Source organism: Rhinatrema bivittatum, chromosome 7, assembly GCF_901001135.1.
Source record: "Rhinatrema bivittatum chromosome 7, aRhiBiv1.1, whole genome shotgun sequence".
Lineage (NCBI taxonomy): Eukaryota > Metazoa > Chordata > Amphibia > Gymnophiona > Rhinatrematidae > Rhinatrema > Rhinatrema bivittatum.
The window spans coordinates 85,983,721-86,001,265 of record NC_042621.1 but is presented as its reverse complement, the minus strand read 5'-3'; the positions used below and the strand labels follow the sequence as shown (position 1 = coordinate 86,001,265).

The 17,545-nt window shown below is 48.9% G+C and overlaps 1 protein-coding gene across 4 annotated transcripts in view; it reads left to right on the top strand.

Annotated features, from left to right (window-relative positions):
• The window catches only part of ACSF3 (acyl-CoA synthetase family member 3), a 162,029-nt gene that overhangs the window by 52,995 nt on the left and 91,489 nt on the right, over nucleotides 1-17,545 (top strand). For all 4 annotated transcript variants that reach the window (XR_003857722.1, XM_029608610.1, XM_029608609.1 and 1 more), the window contains 2 exons: nucleotides 3,715-3,827; nucleotides 14,700-14,826. Coding sequence is in view for 3 of the 4 variants with exons in the window: in XM_029608610.1 (XP_029464470.1) it covers nucleotides 3,715-3,827; nucleotides 14,700-14,826 (240 nt within the window). In the remaining variant the exon portion in view is untranslated. The remainder of the gene's footprint in view (nucleotides 1-3,714; nucleotides 3,828-14,699; nucleotides 14,827-17,545) is intronic.

Sequence of the window (17,545 nt, the reverse complement as noted above, 5' to 3'; positions counted from 1 at the left end):
TACCGCTCCGTACAGGTTACACCCCCTGCCTTCTGTTAAGGGTAGTAACTGTCGCTCCATACAGGTTACCCCCTGCCTTCTGTTAAGGGTAGTAACTGTCGCTCCGTACAGGTTATCCCCTGCCTTCTGTTAAGGGTAGTAACTGCTGCTCCGTGCAGGTTACCCCCATGTTTCTGGTAAGGGTAGTAACTGTCGCTCCGTACAGGTTACCCCCTGCCTTCTGTTAAGGGTAGTAACTGTCGCTCCGTACAGGTTACCCCCTGCCTTCTGTTAAGGGTAGTAACTGCCGCTCCGTACAGGTTACCCCCATGTTTCTGGTAAGGGTAGTAACTGCCGCTCCGTGGAGGGTTACCCCCATGTTTCTGTTAAGGGCAGTAACTGACGCTCCGTGGGGGTTACCCCATGTTTCTGTTAAGGGTAGTAATTGCTGCTCCGTGCAGGTTACCCCATGTTTCTGTTAAGGGTAGTAACTGCCGCTCCTTGCAGGTTACCCCATGTTTCTGTTAAGGGTAGTAACTGCTGCTCTGTGCAGGTTACCCCATGTTTCTGTTAAGGGTAGTAACTGCTGCTCTGTGCAGGTTACCCCATGTTTCTGTTAAGCATAGTAACTGCCTAAAAACCCAGTTTTCTCAGGCTGGTTTTAAATATTAAGTCCTGGATCTTCCTATCACAGTCTCATTGATTTTAACCATGTTTTCTGTAATAAGTCTTCAGGAAATGTACTTATTTGTCTTTTCTTTGTCTCTTGACTAGATTGTAAACTCCATGGAATAAGAACCTTCTATTATATGTCTCTGTACAGTAGAAAGGATAAGTCATGATCTGATTACTTTCTAGGAAAAGTGATAAGCATGCAACCTGATTTGTTTTTCTTCACTCTCTCCTGTCTCCCTCGTTTCATCTTCTCCTTCTTTCTTCCATCTCCCTTTTCTCCTCTTATTTTCTCTCCCACTCTCCCCTTTCATTTCCTCTTATTATCCCCCTCTCTCCTCCATCGTACGTTCACTCTCCCCCTCTGATGTTCTCTCCTCTTCTCGCCCTCCCTCTCTCCTCCACTCGCGTTCACTCTCCCTCTCCTCTTCTCGCCCTCTCCCTCTCTTCCACTCGTGTTCCCTCTTTCTCCCTCTCTAGTCCGCAGATGCTGCTTCTGTGAAGGGCAATGAATTATTCATGGACCAAGCATGCCTCACTGGGCCTAATCACCACTTTAATTGGAGGTTTAGATCAGAGTTGGCTAATAGCTGGCATAGCTGGTGCAGTGGGGACCCTGTGTATTGTTGACAGTGAGATCGCTGAGTGTCTTATCATCGGCCCTATTTAATTTCTCTCAGGACACCGCCACACAGAAAAGCATCAAGGTCCCCCGATACTCGGGGACACAGATCGCATTGCCAATTACATTTATCTGGGAGAGCTGACAGCTTTTTTATACAGAGCCGGGGAGCAAGTGAAATAATTATATTCTCTTCTCTTCTCTCTCTCTCGTCTGATGACCTTCTAGTCTGTGAGCTTTCTGTGTGGTACAACCTGGCCTGGGCGTGCACAGCTGTATGTCTGCTTGTGATATGTTTGAATATGCTCCGTAATTTCTGTGTGCGCAGGTGGCGCATGTTACGCACAGCGACGATGATATTCACAGCTAGATGCGCCCGGTTAATCCGGCCTGCCCGAATGTTGTCCTCCCTCCATGCAGCCAAAACCGGATCGGGCTGGGCTGTTAAATTAGGTGCGGGCTGTTAAGCTGGTTAAAAAGAGGCATTCCGGGGGTGCTTAGGCCTGGGAAACCTGCGTACTCAGCGTTTTTCCAACCCACGTGCACCGTTTTACCTCTTTCTCTCATCCTCCACATTAAGCTAATTCCTGGGTAGTTTTTTATTCAGATTTTGCTGCAAAGTGCATGCGGTAGAAGTTCCATGCATGCCTTGCAATTTCCCGGGTTCTCTGAAGATTTCTCCGTTGTGCATGGTAGGTGGTGCGGGATGCGGTTTTGGGTTGGGTTGTAAGCTGTGAGGTGTATGTGTGTGTTATGTGACTATAATGCATTTACATGTGCTGTGACTTATATGCGACACTGTGGGGGCCTAGGTAAGGAAACCTGCATTAAAAAAAAAACCAAACAAACAACTTTTAGCATGGAAGTAAGGTGCATGGTGAAAAACCTCGTTCCTGCACGTAAATTTTGCCACAGTAGCAATGCCACGCTGGTGGTATGCACCAAAAACAAAAACACCGTGTCCCTAAACCACCCTCCCCCCCTTTGTAGCAGAACCCCAGCAGCACAAACCCCTCAGAAACAGGGCCTTACTAGTGCAGAGGGCCAGGTTCTTCCTGAGCAGGAGGGAGGCCGGATCCCTCCCTGCCAAAGTTTTACCCCTAGGAGATGTTCCACTGCAGCTTAAGGCCCCACCTAGTGGCCTCGTTCACCAACGACCGCAGTGCAGGCAGGAGGGCTCTGACCTCCCCTCCTGCCTGTGAAGATTCTCCCTCTCTAGTAAGGACGTGTTTCTGGAAACGGGCTCGCCGCTGGGTTGGGGTGCGACGCGCCCGCTTTTTCCGCCGAGGTTCAGGGATGACAAACCTCCCAGTGCGCTCCGGCTCTCTCACTTTGGGCCAGTAGGCACCAGGGATTTTCGGCCACATGGCGCACAGACAAATGTAACACCTGGTTTGCGGCAGGTGTGTTATATTTGTGCTTCACTGGGTCCACAGGAAATAGCGGCAGGAGGCTGCGTACCACACTATTTCCCATGCACCAGGAAAGCCTCGTTTGAGGTTGATCTCCCTTGATTTGACAGGGGTCCATCTTAACGTGTGTGTTGTTGCACAGGCCTCTTGGTGTGCTGTGGACTGCTGTGTATTTGCTCATGATTGTATGTGGGGGGGGGGGGGTTACATTTGTGAATCTTCTTTCCACCAGCGTCCTGTCGCATGATTTCTTTCATTAGTGAGGAAAGCCTTTCGTTAAAGCAAAATCTGGATTAACATGAATGCTGTTCCCCAGTTAATAAACATCTTAAATTGCTGCTGACCAACGCCATCGCGTTGTACATGGAGGAAGTTAACTATGAAAAATGTATGGCATCCATAAAGTGGGGTGGGTGTTCTCATCCTATTTCCTGCTACTTAACTCTCAGCTGATCTGACCAAATTGGGTTTTTCTCCTTGCACGCACATTGGCTGCCTTCTAACTGATCCTTCATTTCTCTTGCACGCACATTGGCTGCTTTCTAACTGATCCTTCATTTCTCTTGCACAGCCATTGGCTGCTTTCTAACTGATCCTTCATTTCTCTTGCACAGCCATTGGCTGCTTTCTAACTGATCCTTCATTTCTCTTGCACAGCCATTGGCTGCTTTATCGTTCCTTTCTCTTGCACACCCTTTGGTTGTTTTCTGACCAGTTCTTCCTTTCTCTTGCACAAGCATTGGCTATTCTGGTTGGTTGCTGCTTTTCATTAGTTTTTTTGCACAGATTGATTCAGAGATCTGAATGTTAAAGCTGCTTTTTTGTTGTTGTCGTCGTCGTTGTTGTTGTTCTTCATTTTTTTAAAAGAACTGTTGTCTCTTCAGTCTGTAACCCTGATGTGTTTCCCTAACCGAACCCCTGGAATACAATAGCAATCTCGCCCCTTCTTCCTAGCACTGAGTGATGATGGGAGGCTGAACCTGCGCACCTGCTGTTGTGTCCCACTTCCCCTGTCCTTCTGTTTTCTAGGGTCCGTGGGCATTCCTCTGCCAGGAGTGGAAGTGTGCATTGGCACTAAGAACTGCAGAAAAGAGGGCTCTAGCTACACCATACACGTGCAGAGCAATTGGAAGGAAACAAAGGTAGGATGAGAGAGCACAACCAGTCCTTCACATCTGCTTCAGAAGAGATGAGAGGGTCTGGAAGACCGCACAGGCTGAATATTATGCAAGCATGGCACAGGCTGGCATGGGATATAGAAAAGAATATGGCATTATGTGGCATTATGCTGCCTCTTATCTGTTGAGGAGCTGAAACAGTCTGGGAACAGAGAGTGAGTCTGCAGAGCAAGGATCTGATTTGTTAAGGCTTTTTTTTTTTTTGCCCATTCTGGGTCTATGGGGAAAAAAACGAGGTAAATCAGGCCCAGAGTGACTTGGTCTAAGCAAATGATGCTATTGAGGAGGGCAGTATCATTGGTCCAGTGCTTTGTGGGGGCTGACATAGGGAAGTCATGCTATTCAGATTAGTTTGTTTTCTTAATCGCCTTTCTACCTGACATGCTGTGATTCCTGATGGCAATACCCCGTGTTCTGTTCTTCACTGGTGTGACCCGCTGCAGGAGCAGCAGCCTCTCCTTGTTTTATTCTCAGGAGCCCGTGCATTGATGCTGGTCTCATGCCACCACAGGACAGAATCCGACTTCAAGGGGGGCCGTTTGTTGCCTTAACTGGATACTGTAATAGTGTATTCCCTACACCAGTGATTCTCAACCAGTGTGTCACCAAGGGGTGGAAGGTGTGTGTCACCAGAAATGTGACATAGTAAGCCTATGCTTTCTGTAACAGCCACACGTGCTTCTGCTTGAGGAGAGTGCAGAGTAAGGAGCAGGTACTCGAAATTCCTCATCACCACTCTATGTTGCTGCTTTTCCCTCAACCCTGGCAATCACTGCCACCATCAATCCAAGCCGGAAATGTTGCAGGCATGCTGACTCCTTCCCCGCCACCCCCCAGCTTCTTGGAGTTTGTTTTTCTCTGGATGCTTGTTTATAATTTTCTGTCTTTTAGTCTGCAATCTGCATGTTTGACAGACGTGAGGGATTCTACTAACAAATTTATTTATTTAAAAACCTTTCTATACCGTCGTTTAGTAATGTACCATCACAACGGTTTACATTTAGGCACGAATAGGTTTGGTTTCTAGGTTATCCATAGTGTGCCAATATTTACAGTTACATAGATCAATAAATAAAGCCAGGCTTCTCTAGGTGCTGTGTAGGAATCTAGAGCAGTCTGGCTTTCTTTGTTTTTCCAATAGTAAGTGCACTGTGTTCTGTATTTGCAATCTTGATTTTTCATAGGTACGGTTGTTGCTGTTCAAGACCTGGCTGTTAGCACCCTTGGTATGGCTAATATGCTACATAACTTCTAAACGTCTCTTTAGCAGGTTTTCATGTTATTTCACAGCGTAGCTGACAGGGAAGGGATTTTAAAGCGCTATTGCTGAGGGGATATCAGAATTTGAGTATATTTTGTATGGTGAGTTGAAAGGGGAAATTTCCTAACTCTGCTCTCTATAAACTACAGAAGAGGTCAGAACTTTCTGAGGTTGACAGTGAAATGCATGAGTGTCTACATTTAAAAACTGTCTCCTGCATATGCATATCAGACCCAGGTTTCTCACTGATGCAGTAAGAAAAGATAAATGTTATTTTTTTTTCACAAAAATTTTAAATAATGATAAGCAGTTTTTGAAATTAAAGAATAGGTTATCCTTCTCCTGCATCATTTTCAACAATAAAATAATATCTAGGATTTTCTTTTAATTAGTATAGCTGTTAAATGTAATGTGCAATGTGTCACGTACGTGAGCATTGTCTGTCAGGTGTGTTGAGAACCACAGCCCTATACCATGCACACATCCCCTGACTCACTCGACGCAGCTTATGTGGGGAGGACTGTTTACAAAGGAACTTACCCGGGCAACTAAGCAGCTACCTGGGTAAATTCTCCCCTCGGCAGTCAGTGAGCACATTGCAAGGGCAGACTGGAGGAATCGGTTGGTCTTTATCTGCTGTGAACTACAACGTTCACTGTTGTGAAGAGATGCTTGTCTGACCCGTGGCTTCAACCCCGCTGTGCATATATTATGCGGCTTTTGAATATACTCCCTTCATGTGACTGATGAAAGGATGTAAACATTGTATGTACATTCAGGTACAGGCCGGTCCTGTGTGGAATCTAGTGCCCTTGCGCTCTCTCTCTCTCTGCCTGTATAATTAGGTTGTGAGAGATGTGTTTTAGTTCATACACAATTTGCAGATGTAGAACTAATGTTAATTTCATATCTTTTTTTTGGAGTCTGACACATTTAATGATAAGAGTTTTCTGCTGCACATTTGTCTCGGCCTTCAGGTGTTAGTCGCCTGAGGAGATCCCGCGTTGCTCACTCTACACCTGTTGTGTGCGAAACAGAGACCCTGGCAGAGAGTAGAGGAAAGAGGGGTGGAGAAAGTTTACGACTATTAGAGGAGGAAAGGAGAAGGAAGCAGTATGCAGCTGACAGGGGAGAGGAGGGTCTGTGCTAGGTCACTCACCTTCACTGTCTCTGGTGACACCTCAGTGCCTTGTATTCGGCCCAGGAAGGGCCCTCTCTTTCCCCCAGCATTGTTTAAAAAAAAATGCCTAAGAAAGCTGGGAAAAAGAGAGCAAGTTACCAGAAGGGACATTTTGCCTAAAAGCACTTCTTTGGATCAGGCACCACCAGTGCTTTCTTAGTCACTCTTGGGGCCCAATTAAACACATCTTTAATTGCAAACTTTGCCATCAACAAAATATTTCCCAAGATAAGAGTCAGCAGCAAAAGTGAGCAACCTTTACAAAGAGCAGTCTGGGCCTCCAATACATATATGTGACACAGCGCTCACAGCGTCCGTCAGCCAACTACACCACATCCCTCCCTCTCTCTGTCTCAATGCCATTGGCATATCCTCTCTCCTCCAAATACAGTGTTTGCCAGCTCTTGCCTTTGTGTCAAAGTCCAAGCAAGGGCATGCAGGAGGGCATGAGTGTAGATAGATCTCACAGCAAGGGCCTTGATATATCTATACTTGTGTGAGACCTGATGTGACGGCACAGGCCCCTGCTATACCTGTACCTGTCTGAGGCCTGAGGTAACGGCACAGACCCTGCTGTACTTGTACCTGTGCAGAGCCTGAGATAATGGTACAGACCCTGCTGTACCTATACCTGTACCTGTGCGAGGCCTGAGGTGACGGCACGTACCTGTACCTATGTGAGGCATGAGGGAGGGAACAGGCCCTGCTGTACCTGCATCTGTGCCAGGGCATGAGGTGAGGGCACAGGCCCTGTTGTTACCTGTACCTATGTGAGGCATGAGGTGAGGGCACAGGCCCTGTTGTACCTGTACCTGTGTGGGATCCGAGGTGAGGGCACAGGCCCTGTTGTACCTGTACCTATGTGAGGCATAAGGTGAGGGCACAGGCCCTGTTGTACCTGTGTGGGATCCGAGGTGAGGGCACAGGCCCTGTTGTACCTGTACCTATGTGAGGCATGAGGTGAGGGCACAGGCCCTGTTGTACCTGTGTGGGATCCGAGGTGAGGGCACAGGCCCTGTGGTACTTGTACCTATGTGAGGCATAAGGTGAGGGCACAGGCCCTGTTGTACCTGTGTGGGATCCGAGGTGAGGGCACAGGCCCTGTTGTACTTGTACCTATGTGAGGCATGAGGTGAGGGCACAGGCCCTGTTGTACCTGTACCTATGTGAGGCATGAGGTAAGGGCACAAGCCCTGTTGTTACCTGTACCTATGTGAGGCATGAGGTGAGGGCACAGGCCCTGCTGTACCTTTGTGGGGCCTGAGGTGACAACAGTTTGCCAGCTGGTTAGTGGCACACCCTAAAGAGCAATAATCTCATCAATAGAAAGTTTGCTCTGCTTATGGGGAAGCTGTGGTTGTACATTTTTATTGGGTTTTTTTCTTTACTTCAAGGTGTTGGATTAACACTGTAAATATTTTTCTATACAGGAACTTCTTTCAGTCTCTGTATTTATCTTTTTTATATGACTTGGTCTCTCTGAGAGCACATGATTTATTAGGCATGCCAGAATTGAGGTGCATGGGCAGAGCTGTGCGAGGGGTCTCGGTACTGGAACAGCAGGGGTGCTGAGGGTAGGATGAGGTGCATGGGCAGAGCTGTGCGAGGGGTCTCGGTACTGGAACAGCAGGGGTGCTCAGGGTAGGATGAGGTGCATGGGCAGAGCTGTGCGAGGGGTCTCGGTACTGGAACAGCAGGGGTGCTGAGGGTAGGATGAGGTGCATGGGCAGAGCTGTGCGAGGGGTCTCTGTACTGAAACAGCAGGGGTGCTGAGGGTAGGATGAGGTGCATGGGCAGAGCTGTGCGAGGGGTCTCGGTACTGGAACAGCAGGGGTGCTGAGGGTAGGATGAGGTGCATGGGCAGAGCTGTGCGAGCGGTCTCGGTACTGGAACAGCAGGGGTGCTGAGGGTAGGATGAGGTGCATGGGCAGAGCTGTGCGAGGGGTCTCGGTACTGAAACAGCAGGGGTGCTGAGGGTAGGATGAGGTGCATGGGCAGAGCTGTGCGAGGGGTCTCGGTACTGGAACAGCAGGGGTGCTGAGGGTAGGATGAGGTGCATGGGCAGAGCTGTGCGAGGGGTCTCGGTACTGAAACAGCAGGGGTGCTGAGGGTAGGATGAGGTGCATGGGCAGAGCTGTGCGAGGGTCTCGGTACTGGAACAGCAGGGGTGCTGAGGGTAGGATGAGGTGCATGGGCAGAGCTGTGCGAGGGGTCTCGGTACTGGAACAGCAGGGGTGCTGAGGGTAGGATGAGGTGCATGGGCAGAGCTGTGCGAGTGGTCTCGGTACTGGAACAGCAGGGGTGCTGAGGGTAGGATGAGGTGCATGGGCAGAGCTGTGCGAGGGGTCTCGGTACTGAAACAGCAGGGGTGCTGAGGGTAGGATGAGGTGCATGGGCAGAGCTGTGCGAGGGGTCTCGGTACTGAAACAGCAGGGGTGCTGAGGGTAGGATGAGGTGCATGGGCAGAGCTGTGCGAGGGGTCTCGGTACTGGAACAGCAGGGGTGCTGAGGGTAGGATGAGGGGCATGGGCAGAGCTGTGCGAGGGGTCTCGGTACTGGAACAGCAGGGGTGCTGAGGGTAGGATGAGGTGCATGGGCAGAGCTGTGCGAGGGGTCTCGGTACTGGAACAGCAGGGGTGCTGAGGGTAGGATGAGGTGCATGGGCAGAGCTGTGCGAGGGGTCTCGGTACTGGAACAGCAGGGGTGCTGAGGGTAGGATGAGGTGCATGGGTAGAACTGAATGGGGGAAGGGTTGTATCTGTGTATTAAAGTAACGAGATGCTGCAGGGTAGAATGGAGATGCATTGACAGAGCTGGGGGCGGGGGGGGGGGGGGGAGGCTTGGTACTGGAATAGCAGGAGAGGAGAGGGGGCTGATGATGGTAGCAGAGCTGTATTTATTCTCTTTAATAGTCTCCCGCGTTGCTTCTCTGTGTGTAGCAGGGTGAGGGTTAATGTTAGAGAGCGCTAAATGTGCAGCTTGGCTTTTGATTTCTGTGGTGTGAGCCTTATTTCCCAGGCTGGAGTTTCCCAGCTGTCGCTCTTCGGTGATCAGATCTTGTAGTTGTGTGTGTGTGTGTTTGGCACTCACTAACTGAGCTATGGAAGACAAACACCGGCTATTGACACAGGGGAAACACATTTTCAGAAGCATTTGCCCAGGCTGGGGCAGGGAAAGTAGGCGCGCTGATGTCATTTTGAAATCCCCTGCATGCTCCCATGTACGTAAAGCAGGTGCCAAGTCCTCGGGGGCCCCAGCAGTCCCGCATTTTCTTCACAATGAAGGTGGGGGTGTTCCTTTGAAAATGGGGCCCTGCAGACCTGCAAGCTCCCCCCCCCCCCACCCCATTAGTTGTCTGTGCTCAGGTCCTGTAGCCCCCAGCTCTGTAATATGGACTGACAGCAAGAAGTAAAGAAAGCGCCTCGGTTTTGCAAAAAAAAAAAATAAATAAATAAAAATAATTTTTTTTTTAATTATCTCGTTGTTTATCCGCGTGCAAGCTGTCGTAGCAGGCAGCAAACTACCCGAGTGGTGCCGCCTCGCCTCCCCTCGGCTCTCTTCCTTCCAGTGCCCTCCCCCTCCCCCCACCGCTGCCATCTGTTACTCAGTCAGACGCTCCCCGCCGCCCGTGTACACGGAGGCTGAGAGGATGCGGAGAAAACAAAGATTTTAATGAGCCTTTCACTCCCCGCTGTGCATACAGTATAGAGAGGGGGGGGGGGGGTGAGGTCCTGAGTGCGGGGCCAGGCGGCGGCGGCGGCGGCAGCAGCACGGTGCCACATGGCGGGCTTCTCCTCTAACGCCTCGCCTGCTCCCTCGCAGGAATTATATTTACCTCAGGATGACAGATGTCTTGCCTCGCGTGTTGGGAGCAAGAAAAAGGGGGGAGGGGGGGGAATGGAAGGCGCAGACCCTGTATCTGATACATCTGCCCCCCACCCCGGCATCATCTCGCCCTTGTTTTAGAAAAGTCTTAGAAGAATTGCAGCTGGGCAGACCGGATCGGGCTTTATCCACCGCCCTTCACCCTGCGCGTGTGGGTGGGGGGGGGGGAGCCACGGTAATTTCTCCTGCGGTCTGTGTGATCAACTGAAGAAGGGAAAAGGGGAGAAATGATACAGGCATTCAGATGTCTAGGAAGAGAAGCGGGGGAGGGCATTGCATGACTCCTGAGAGAGGGAAGCTGGAAAGGAATGTGCAGAAATACTTTGGATACGGGGCATCGTCGGGGGAGAGGGTGCGGGACGCCTGAAGCAGACTTCCAGCGGAGATTATAGGAGCCAAACCCAGGGACAGGCTTCAGGCACGCAGGGGACTTTGTTGGTGGTGGGGGGATAGGGGTGTTAAACTATTGATCAAGTATCCAGGTACAAATGGATTAAATTATTTTCACCGCAGGTGAATGCACAGAACATAAAAGGTCAGCAAACAGAAAAAGTACAAGGTGATGCCTTTTTATCGGACTGGGCTTGCCACCTTCCTGGACTAGCTTTCACCACCCAATGCTCTCTTCCTCAGGTCTGAATTCAGACGAGCAAAAGCTGGCATCCGGGTACAAATGGACGGGGCTGAGTGGAGCGGGTGATCCCTATTTCCCTGGTTTCTGAGTGGGAATGGTGTTATAGTGGGGTTTTAGCAAGAGGTCCTGATAATACCGCATGCAGGCGGCAGATAATTGGTCGCACGCGTCCCACGTAGTAGAAGAGCGGGTGCTTTGGAAAGGTTTCTAATGAGCGCAGACCCTGTGTGGCAGGGAAGCCTTGCTGGCAACCTCTCCTCTTTCATTATCTTCAGGAGCCTGCGAGCCAGCTCTGGGCCTGGGGAGGAGGGGGGGGCCTGCAGGTTGGGAATTAGGTTTCACATCTAATTTGGGAAGAAAATGGTGTCAAAAACTAATTGCCAGCCAGGCTGGCCTTTCCCCCACTGTGTTTACAATGCTGCCTGCAGAGGATGTTTCCAGCCTGTTTCAGACTGCTCACTTCTAAAGGCCGTGCGGGACCTACAGGGACACCGGCGGGGTTGCTAACAAGGGAGTTTTGAGAATCTCTGAAAGATCATCGTTATCAGGGCTGGATTTAAGATTATGGCACCTGTAGGTAGAGAATTGGGGGCTGGGGGTTCTTCGTCCCCCAGAAGAATCTGGGAGCAGCAGGGGGGGGAGCCTCAGTTTTTGGGCACCTTTTGGAATTTGGCGCCTGTGTTACCGCAGCCTGAATCCTGCTCTGATTATTCTTCGCCCAGTTGTTGGGGGATTCTTTCCAGCGTCAGTGTCGGGTCTTGGGGTGCCATGCCCAACCCTCTGACTCTGGCGCTGCTGCAGCTCCTCACAGACGTCACTTTCCCCTTACAGCACCTCCGGCCTGGGTGTTTTTCGTGGCTTTGCCCGGTTTCAGGAGAGAGATTTGAGGGCTAGGCCTGGTTTTCAGATTGTAGCGAGATGCGTTCTGATGTTGGTGGCAGAAAGATGGAGCGGTTGAAAGGTCAGGGGAAGACATTTTAAAGACAAAATAGGTGTGTGTGTGCCCCCCCCCCCCCCCCCCCCATGACTTCACCACCTCCTTACAGGAACCTCACCTCCAGCTGAGCATCTGGGGAAGCCACTGGCAGAGTGTGCAGACCCCATAATGATGACCCTTTCTCCTCTGGCGGTGCAGGGAGATAAATTCTCACTGTGGTGCAGAGCTTTTGAGTCATTTAAGTAGGAAAAAGTGCTAAAATTACCAGAATGCACTTGGCTGGGTGCCAAAAAGCCTGGACAAGCCCCTCATTTTAGTGGGTGACCTAAGAGTTCTGCCTCTTTCTTGTATTTAGTTGCATTTTCCGTTCAGCCCCCTTCCAGCTGTAGTGGCACTGTGCTGGACTGGGGGGCACTGAGCAGGAGGTGGTGAAAACGAGAGGAGCTTTTTAGGGCACACGTGTGTGGTGGTTTGTAACTAGGCCTAGACCGGATCTGGCAGTACCGAATCCTGCAGGTGGCCTGGAGCTGGAGTTGCTTCCCGGCGAGAGCTGTAAAGTCAGCTGGTGGCCGAAATGCTGCCTGCTCTGTATTTTTTTTTTTGGCCCACGTTGTGAGCTGATAGATGCTGCTTGTGGGCTAAGTGCTGCCCCTTGTGTTGCAGCCTCTTTTCTGTGTTTCAAGTGCTCCCAGGGGAAATATTCTTTCATTTCCTTAGTGGTGGATAGAGAAGGAAAAAAAATACAAGCATGGAAAGGGAGCCTGTTTAGCAGTGTCAAACAGCTAAAAGGAAATATGATTCCATGAAAAGCACCCCCACCCCCAGGCACAGGTCGCCCCCCCCTCCCCCCCCCCCCCCCCCCGATCTACAGGTGAGAGGAGCCCCAGCTTCTGACTGCCCCAGTCTGTTTTCTGCCAGTGAAAAGAGGTAAAATTCAAACGTTAAAAGACGGGGATCTGCAGTCATGAGATTAATCCATCCGTTTTTTTATTTCTGTGCCTGGAAGCTCCTGTCCTTACACTGTGCACCCGCTGTCGTCCAGTCAGTAGGTCACTGGACCCGGTTTACAGTGCACTTAGCCATGGTTGGCCTTTGTACAGTCGTGTGTGCACACTTAAAGGTGTTCAAAGGGCTGAAACCCCAGAGCGACCTTTGCAGCTTGGTAAACTGAACTTCCAGGCAGGTCATCACCCCATGGGCCTAATGCTACAGGAGAATTGTCTTTTTCCTTTCCACACAATTCACAATCCTTTCCACATCAGCGCCATTTGTGAAGGGGAGAGGGCAATCTCGTCCTTATCCAGTTACAGCTGTATGAACGAAGGCACAGAGAAAGAGGGTGACCTGCTGCATGTCCATGGCAGGGCTGAGATTAAGACTTATGCATGCGGTGGTGGAGTGGGGGAGAATCCAAAATAATGAAACTTGCTCATGGCTATGTAGAGGGTCGGTGGGGAAAGCAGGGCTCCAGTTGTAAGGTTCCTGATTGCAGCTTCTCACCTCCTGTCTCCGTTCACCACTGCTGCTCCTGGACTTCCCTATATATGATGGGGGGACCTGGCAACACGCAGCAGATACCAACAGATGGAAGCCATTAAGCGATGCCATTTGTAGATGGTACAAGCGGCAGAGAGGCTCTCGCTCCCCATTTGGACACTGACCATGACTATTTTAGAGCCCTCTAAGAACCACACTATTGACATAATGTCAGGGTATTACTATTTCACTGTCGCAATCCTGCCCTAATAACATTAACTGACAGGAGGGAGGCGCCTGGGGAGCATAGGTAGAGCTAAGAGGGGTATGAAGGATCCTGCTAATCGTTGTTCAGGTGAGAGCAGGCTGTCCACAGCCGAGGGCTTCCAGCTTGGTCATCAAGTCGAGAACTGGCGTGCAGCAGCTTCCCTAAGAGAAATGAATTCCTGGCTAGGTCTTCTTCTGTGGATGATGGATGAAATGGTATTCCTTCTTCATTCATGGGCCTATGCTCGCCCCCCTCGCCTGTAAGGGGCCTGCACATCTGCTGCTGTCCATAGGAAGTATGCGTGTTTTAAGGACAGTATGAGCAGCAGGAATCTGACTGAAGGTTTCCCCACTACTGACCAGCCATGTCAAGCTCTGCGATGGCTGAATTCCTGCCTCTGAAGTCATTTTCATACACGGGTTCTTGACAAAAATACCCACTTAGGGTTTTGTGTATGTGCCGTGGGATATCTGTGGAGGCAATACCCCCTTTAGTGCATGTCTCACGGGGCTGATTGTTGGTTGGGTTCAGAAAAATTCTGATGCTTTCTCAGTAATGGAAAATGTTCTGTGTTGCTGTGGTTCTGTTTGTGGGCCCAAGAGGATTACTTAGCTGTCGGGAGCAGACTGAGTGATGGTGGTCGGTCTTCATTCCTTGACGAAACTGCCTTAAACGTAGCCTTAGGATCCCGGCCCTTATCCCTGCAGGAATGGAGCAGGGGCCTGTCAGCTGGGCATCGGCACAGCCTAGTCATGCAAAAGGGTAGGATGTTTCCAGGATTGTAGTCATTGTAACAGCGTGTTAACGATTCCAAAAATAACAGTAAAAAAAAAAAAAAAAAAAAAAAGAGGAGGCTTCTGTTCCATTGCTCATTGGCGATGGGGAATTCGCGTTTTTATCCAAGCCTGGCCAACTGGTAGCTGTTGCTGCCAAGTGGTACAGCTGGCATCTGGCGGCGTCCGCAGCTGCTGCTTCTAAGATTTGGGCCCAGTACCAAACCGCAACAGTATCTCAGCTAGGCCTGGCATGGTCTCTGCTGCAGCCCAGACCTGGGAAGGCATGCCCTTTCACCCTCATGCAAGCAATGCGATGCCATTAAAGCGCTAGATGTGCGTTGTTGGAAGATGGACGTGGTATGTGCAGTGTGAGTTGAGCTTGTTTCTTTTTTTTTTTTTTTTTAAATCTCTTGTTTTAGGTGACCCCTGGCTTAGAGAACAAAGAAGGGGAACTTCTAGTCAAGGGGCCATCGGTATTCCGAGAATATTGGAATAAGCCTCAGGAAACTAAAGATGCTTTCACGGATGATGGCTGGTTCAGGACAGGTAGGTCCATAGGTTTCCTCCTCCTTCCCTGCCTTAAATAAATATTCTGCTGAAGTGCTCGAAAGGCAGAGAGACTGACTTCACAGGAAGCCTTGGCATGGATTTTTCCTGTGCGCGGTACATTTCAGAACTGAGCTTTGTCGACAGTCCAAACTCACTGGGCTTGTCTGCTCAGAGCCCAGGGGTAATCTGCATTCTTCAGGGCTCCCAACGCAGGGGAGTTACCTTCCTCTCCTTGAGGGTCACAGAGGGCTCTGGTTTTCAAGGCGTTTTCACTGCATATTTGTCAGATGTTGTTTGCGTAGATTTTGTCCGTGAATCAGGTTCACTTGGATGGTTTGGTTCCGCTAAAAACCAGATTCGTTCATGGCCCTGAAGGACCGGGATTGAATACCCCTGCCCTGCAACCAGATGTGGCAGGATGCCCAATCCAAGTCTGCAGAGTAGGGCGAGGGTTTCCCTGTCCTGCCACAGCTGGGCACTGCTCTCTGAGTAAGTCCAGCCCAAAAAAAGCCACCTTAGAACATCCTTTCTTAACCTGCCATTGATGACTGCAAGTTCAAGCTGTCTAGTGGCTTTACCTTCCCCTGCTGATACAGCCAAAGATGTGAGCAACTGGAAATCTGATTACTGCAGAAATATTATCTTTAGTATTTGATTTATTTCTTTTCAGTTTTGCAGACTTCCCCTCCCACAAAGGCCACAGAGCAGTGCGCAACAGCTAAAGTTCATATATCAAAAGTCAAATTTCATAAAAATAGTATATTACAGTACTAGAATAAATAGAAGCCTAAAGATATCGAGCAATATAAAATATACTGCAAGCTTACAAATTATAAGCAGTGTTTAACTAAACGTGGCACAGAACAGCCTCGCTTTGCACAGTTCCATAAAAATATTCAGAGCAACCCTAGAGTTCTGTTTCTAGAGAGCAAGAATCCAATGAAACGGCTCTACTCCAGGAAAGGCTTTCTCCACTATGGGAAGTTTTCAGGAAGGAGCAGGCTTATGGCCTTGATATGCTCAGGCTCTCTTGATATAAATTCTCAAAATGTCTATCCTGTTTAGTTTTTAATTATTTTACATTTATCCTGGGGGTTTTTTCTACTATTATTCGGTATGTATTTAATGTTTTGTAATCCGCCTTGAACTATTATTTGTGGTATGTGTGGACAAATTTTATTAAATGCCAAAATACTAAAATACACTGTGCTGAGCATAAAACTCTCGCAGGAGCATGAACCTGTATGCGAGAGCTAAGAGAAAGGGAACCAAATTATTTAACAATTTAAAAACTGCAAAACTAAGAAGAGTGGTAATTGCTGCTCATGTCATTTTTGGTTTAATGACTTGTCTTTCTGCTGGGGGTGAAAATGTTAAATATGTAACGTTATGCTGTTCAGTATGGTGTGCGTCAGAAGCCACTGTGTACTACACGTTTACTTGTATTGTTATTTTTCTTTATTCAATAAACAGTTTAAACATTAAAAACTACAAAACTAATTTTAAGTTGGCTTCTTTGGCTAACCGATAGCCAATGTAATGCCTTTAGGACAGTTGTGTTCCAGGCTTGCTTGCTTCCCAGTAACCAGGCAAGCTGCCAGATTCTCTGTCATTTGAAGCTGATTTTTGGGTAACCTGCGTATACAGCATTGCAATAGTCTAAACACAATTTAATTAATGCATAGACCAGGGGTGGCCAACTCCGGTCCTCAAGAGCCCTCAGCAGGCCGGGTTTTCAGGATCCCCACATTGAATATGCATGAGAGAGATTTGCATGTTTACAGTGCCTGCAGATCTCTCTCATGCACGCACTCATTGTGGAGATCCTGAAGGCTTGGCCTGTTGGTGGCTCTGGAGGACCGGAGTTGGCCACCCCTGGCGTAGACAAGAACCACAGCTAAATCTTTCTTGTCTAAAAATGGAGATTTATGAATATTCCATGAATGAAGCAAGCGAGATTTAACAAGCTTACCAATCTGCATGCGTAATGTGCATCCAGAGTCATGCCCAAGATTTTTATCCCGGACCTTGGCGCTGTCAGTTTCCCTTGCAAATGCACTTTAGGATCAGAAACAGTTAATGTAGGACACTGAGTCCATAAGCTTCCGATTTGACATGATTTATGCAAAACTTCTCTTCAAACGGCTTAAGGCCATCCGGTGTGTATTACGTTTTTCAAGCTTCTGTAGCCGGGATTTTTCCCATTCCTGAAGGTAAATGTAGAATTCATTAAAATTCTGCGTAGTCTGTTAGGACATTAATCCTTTATTCCCAGATTTCTCAGATTCTAGTTTCAGTTCCTTCATCTCTCTCTCCCGCTCTGTGGCTGAGTTAGGAGCTGTGCATATACACCACATACAGATGGTTGGAAAAAAAAAATTGAAAAATAAAAATCACACCACCACATGAAAGGTCTAAAACACATTTACCTTGTTGAATGTCCAATATATGTAAAATCATAGGTGCTTTATCGCATGCGCTAAGATGGTCCTTCATTTAAGGGAGATGAATCCGCTGAAAGTTAAATCCTTTATTCCTGCAGACTCCCATCCATTGGAAGACGTAAGATGTGGCACTGGGTGCTCTCTCTCGAGAGGTTATTTGCCATAATGGAGAAGAAACTTGATCTCTGGGGGACTCAGGAGATGATGGTGTAATGGGCAGATACAAAGGACCTTAGGTTTTCTTTTCTCCAAATACCCGTTGTTATTATGAG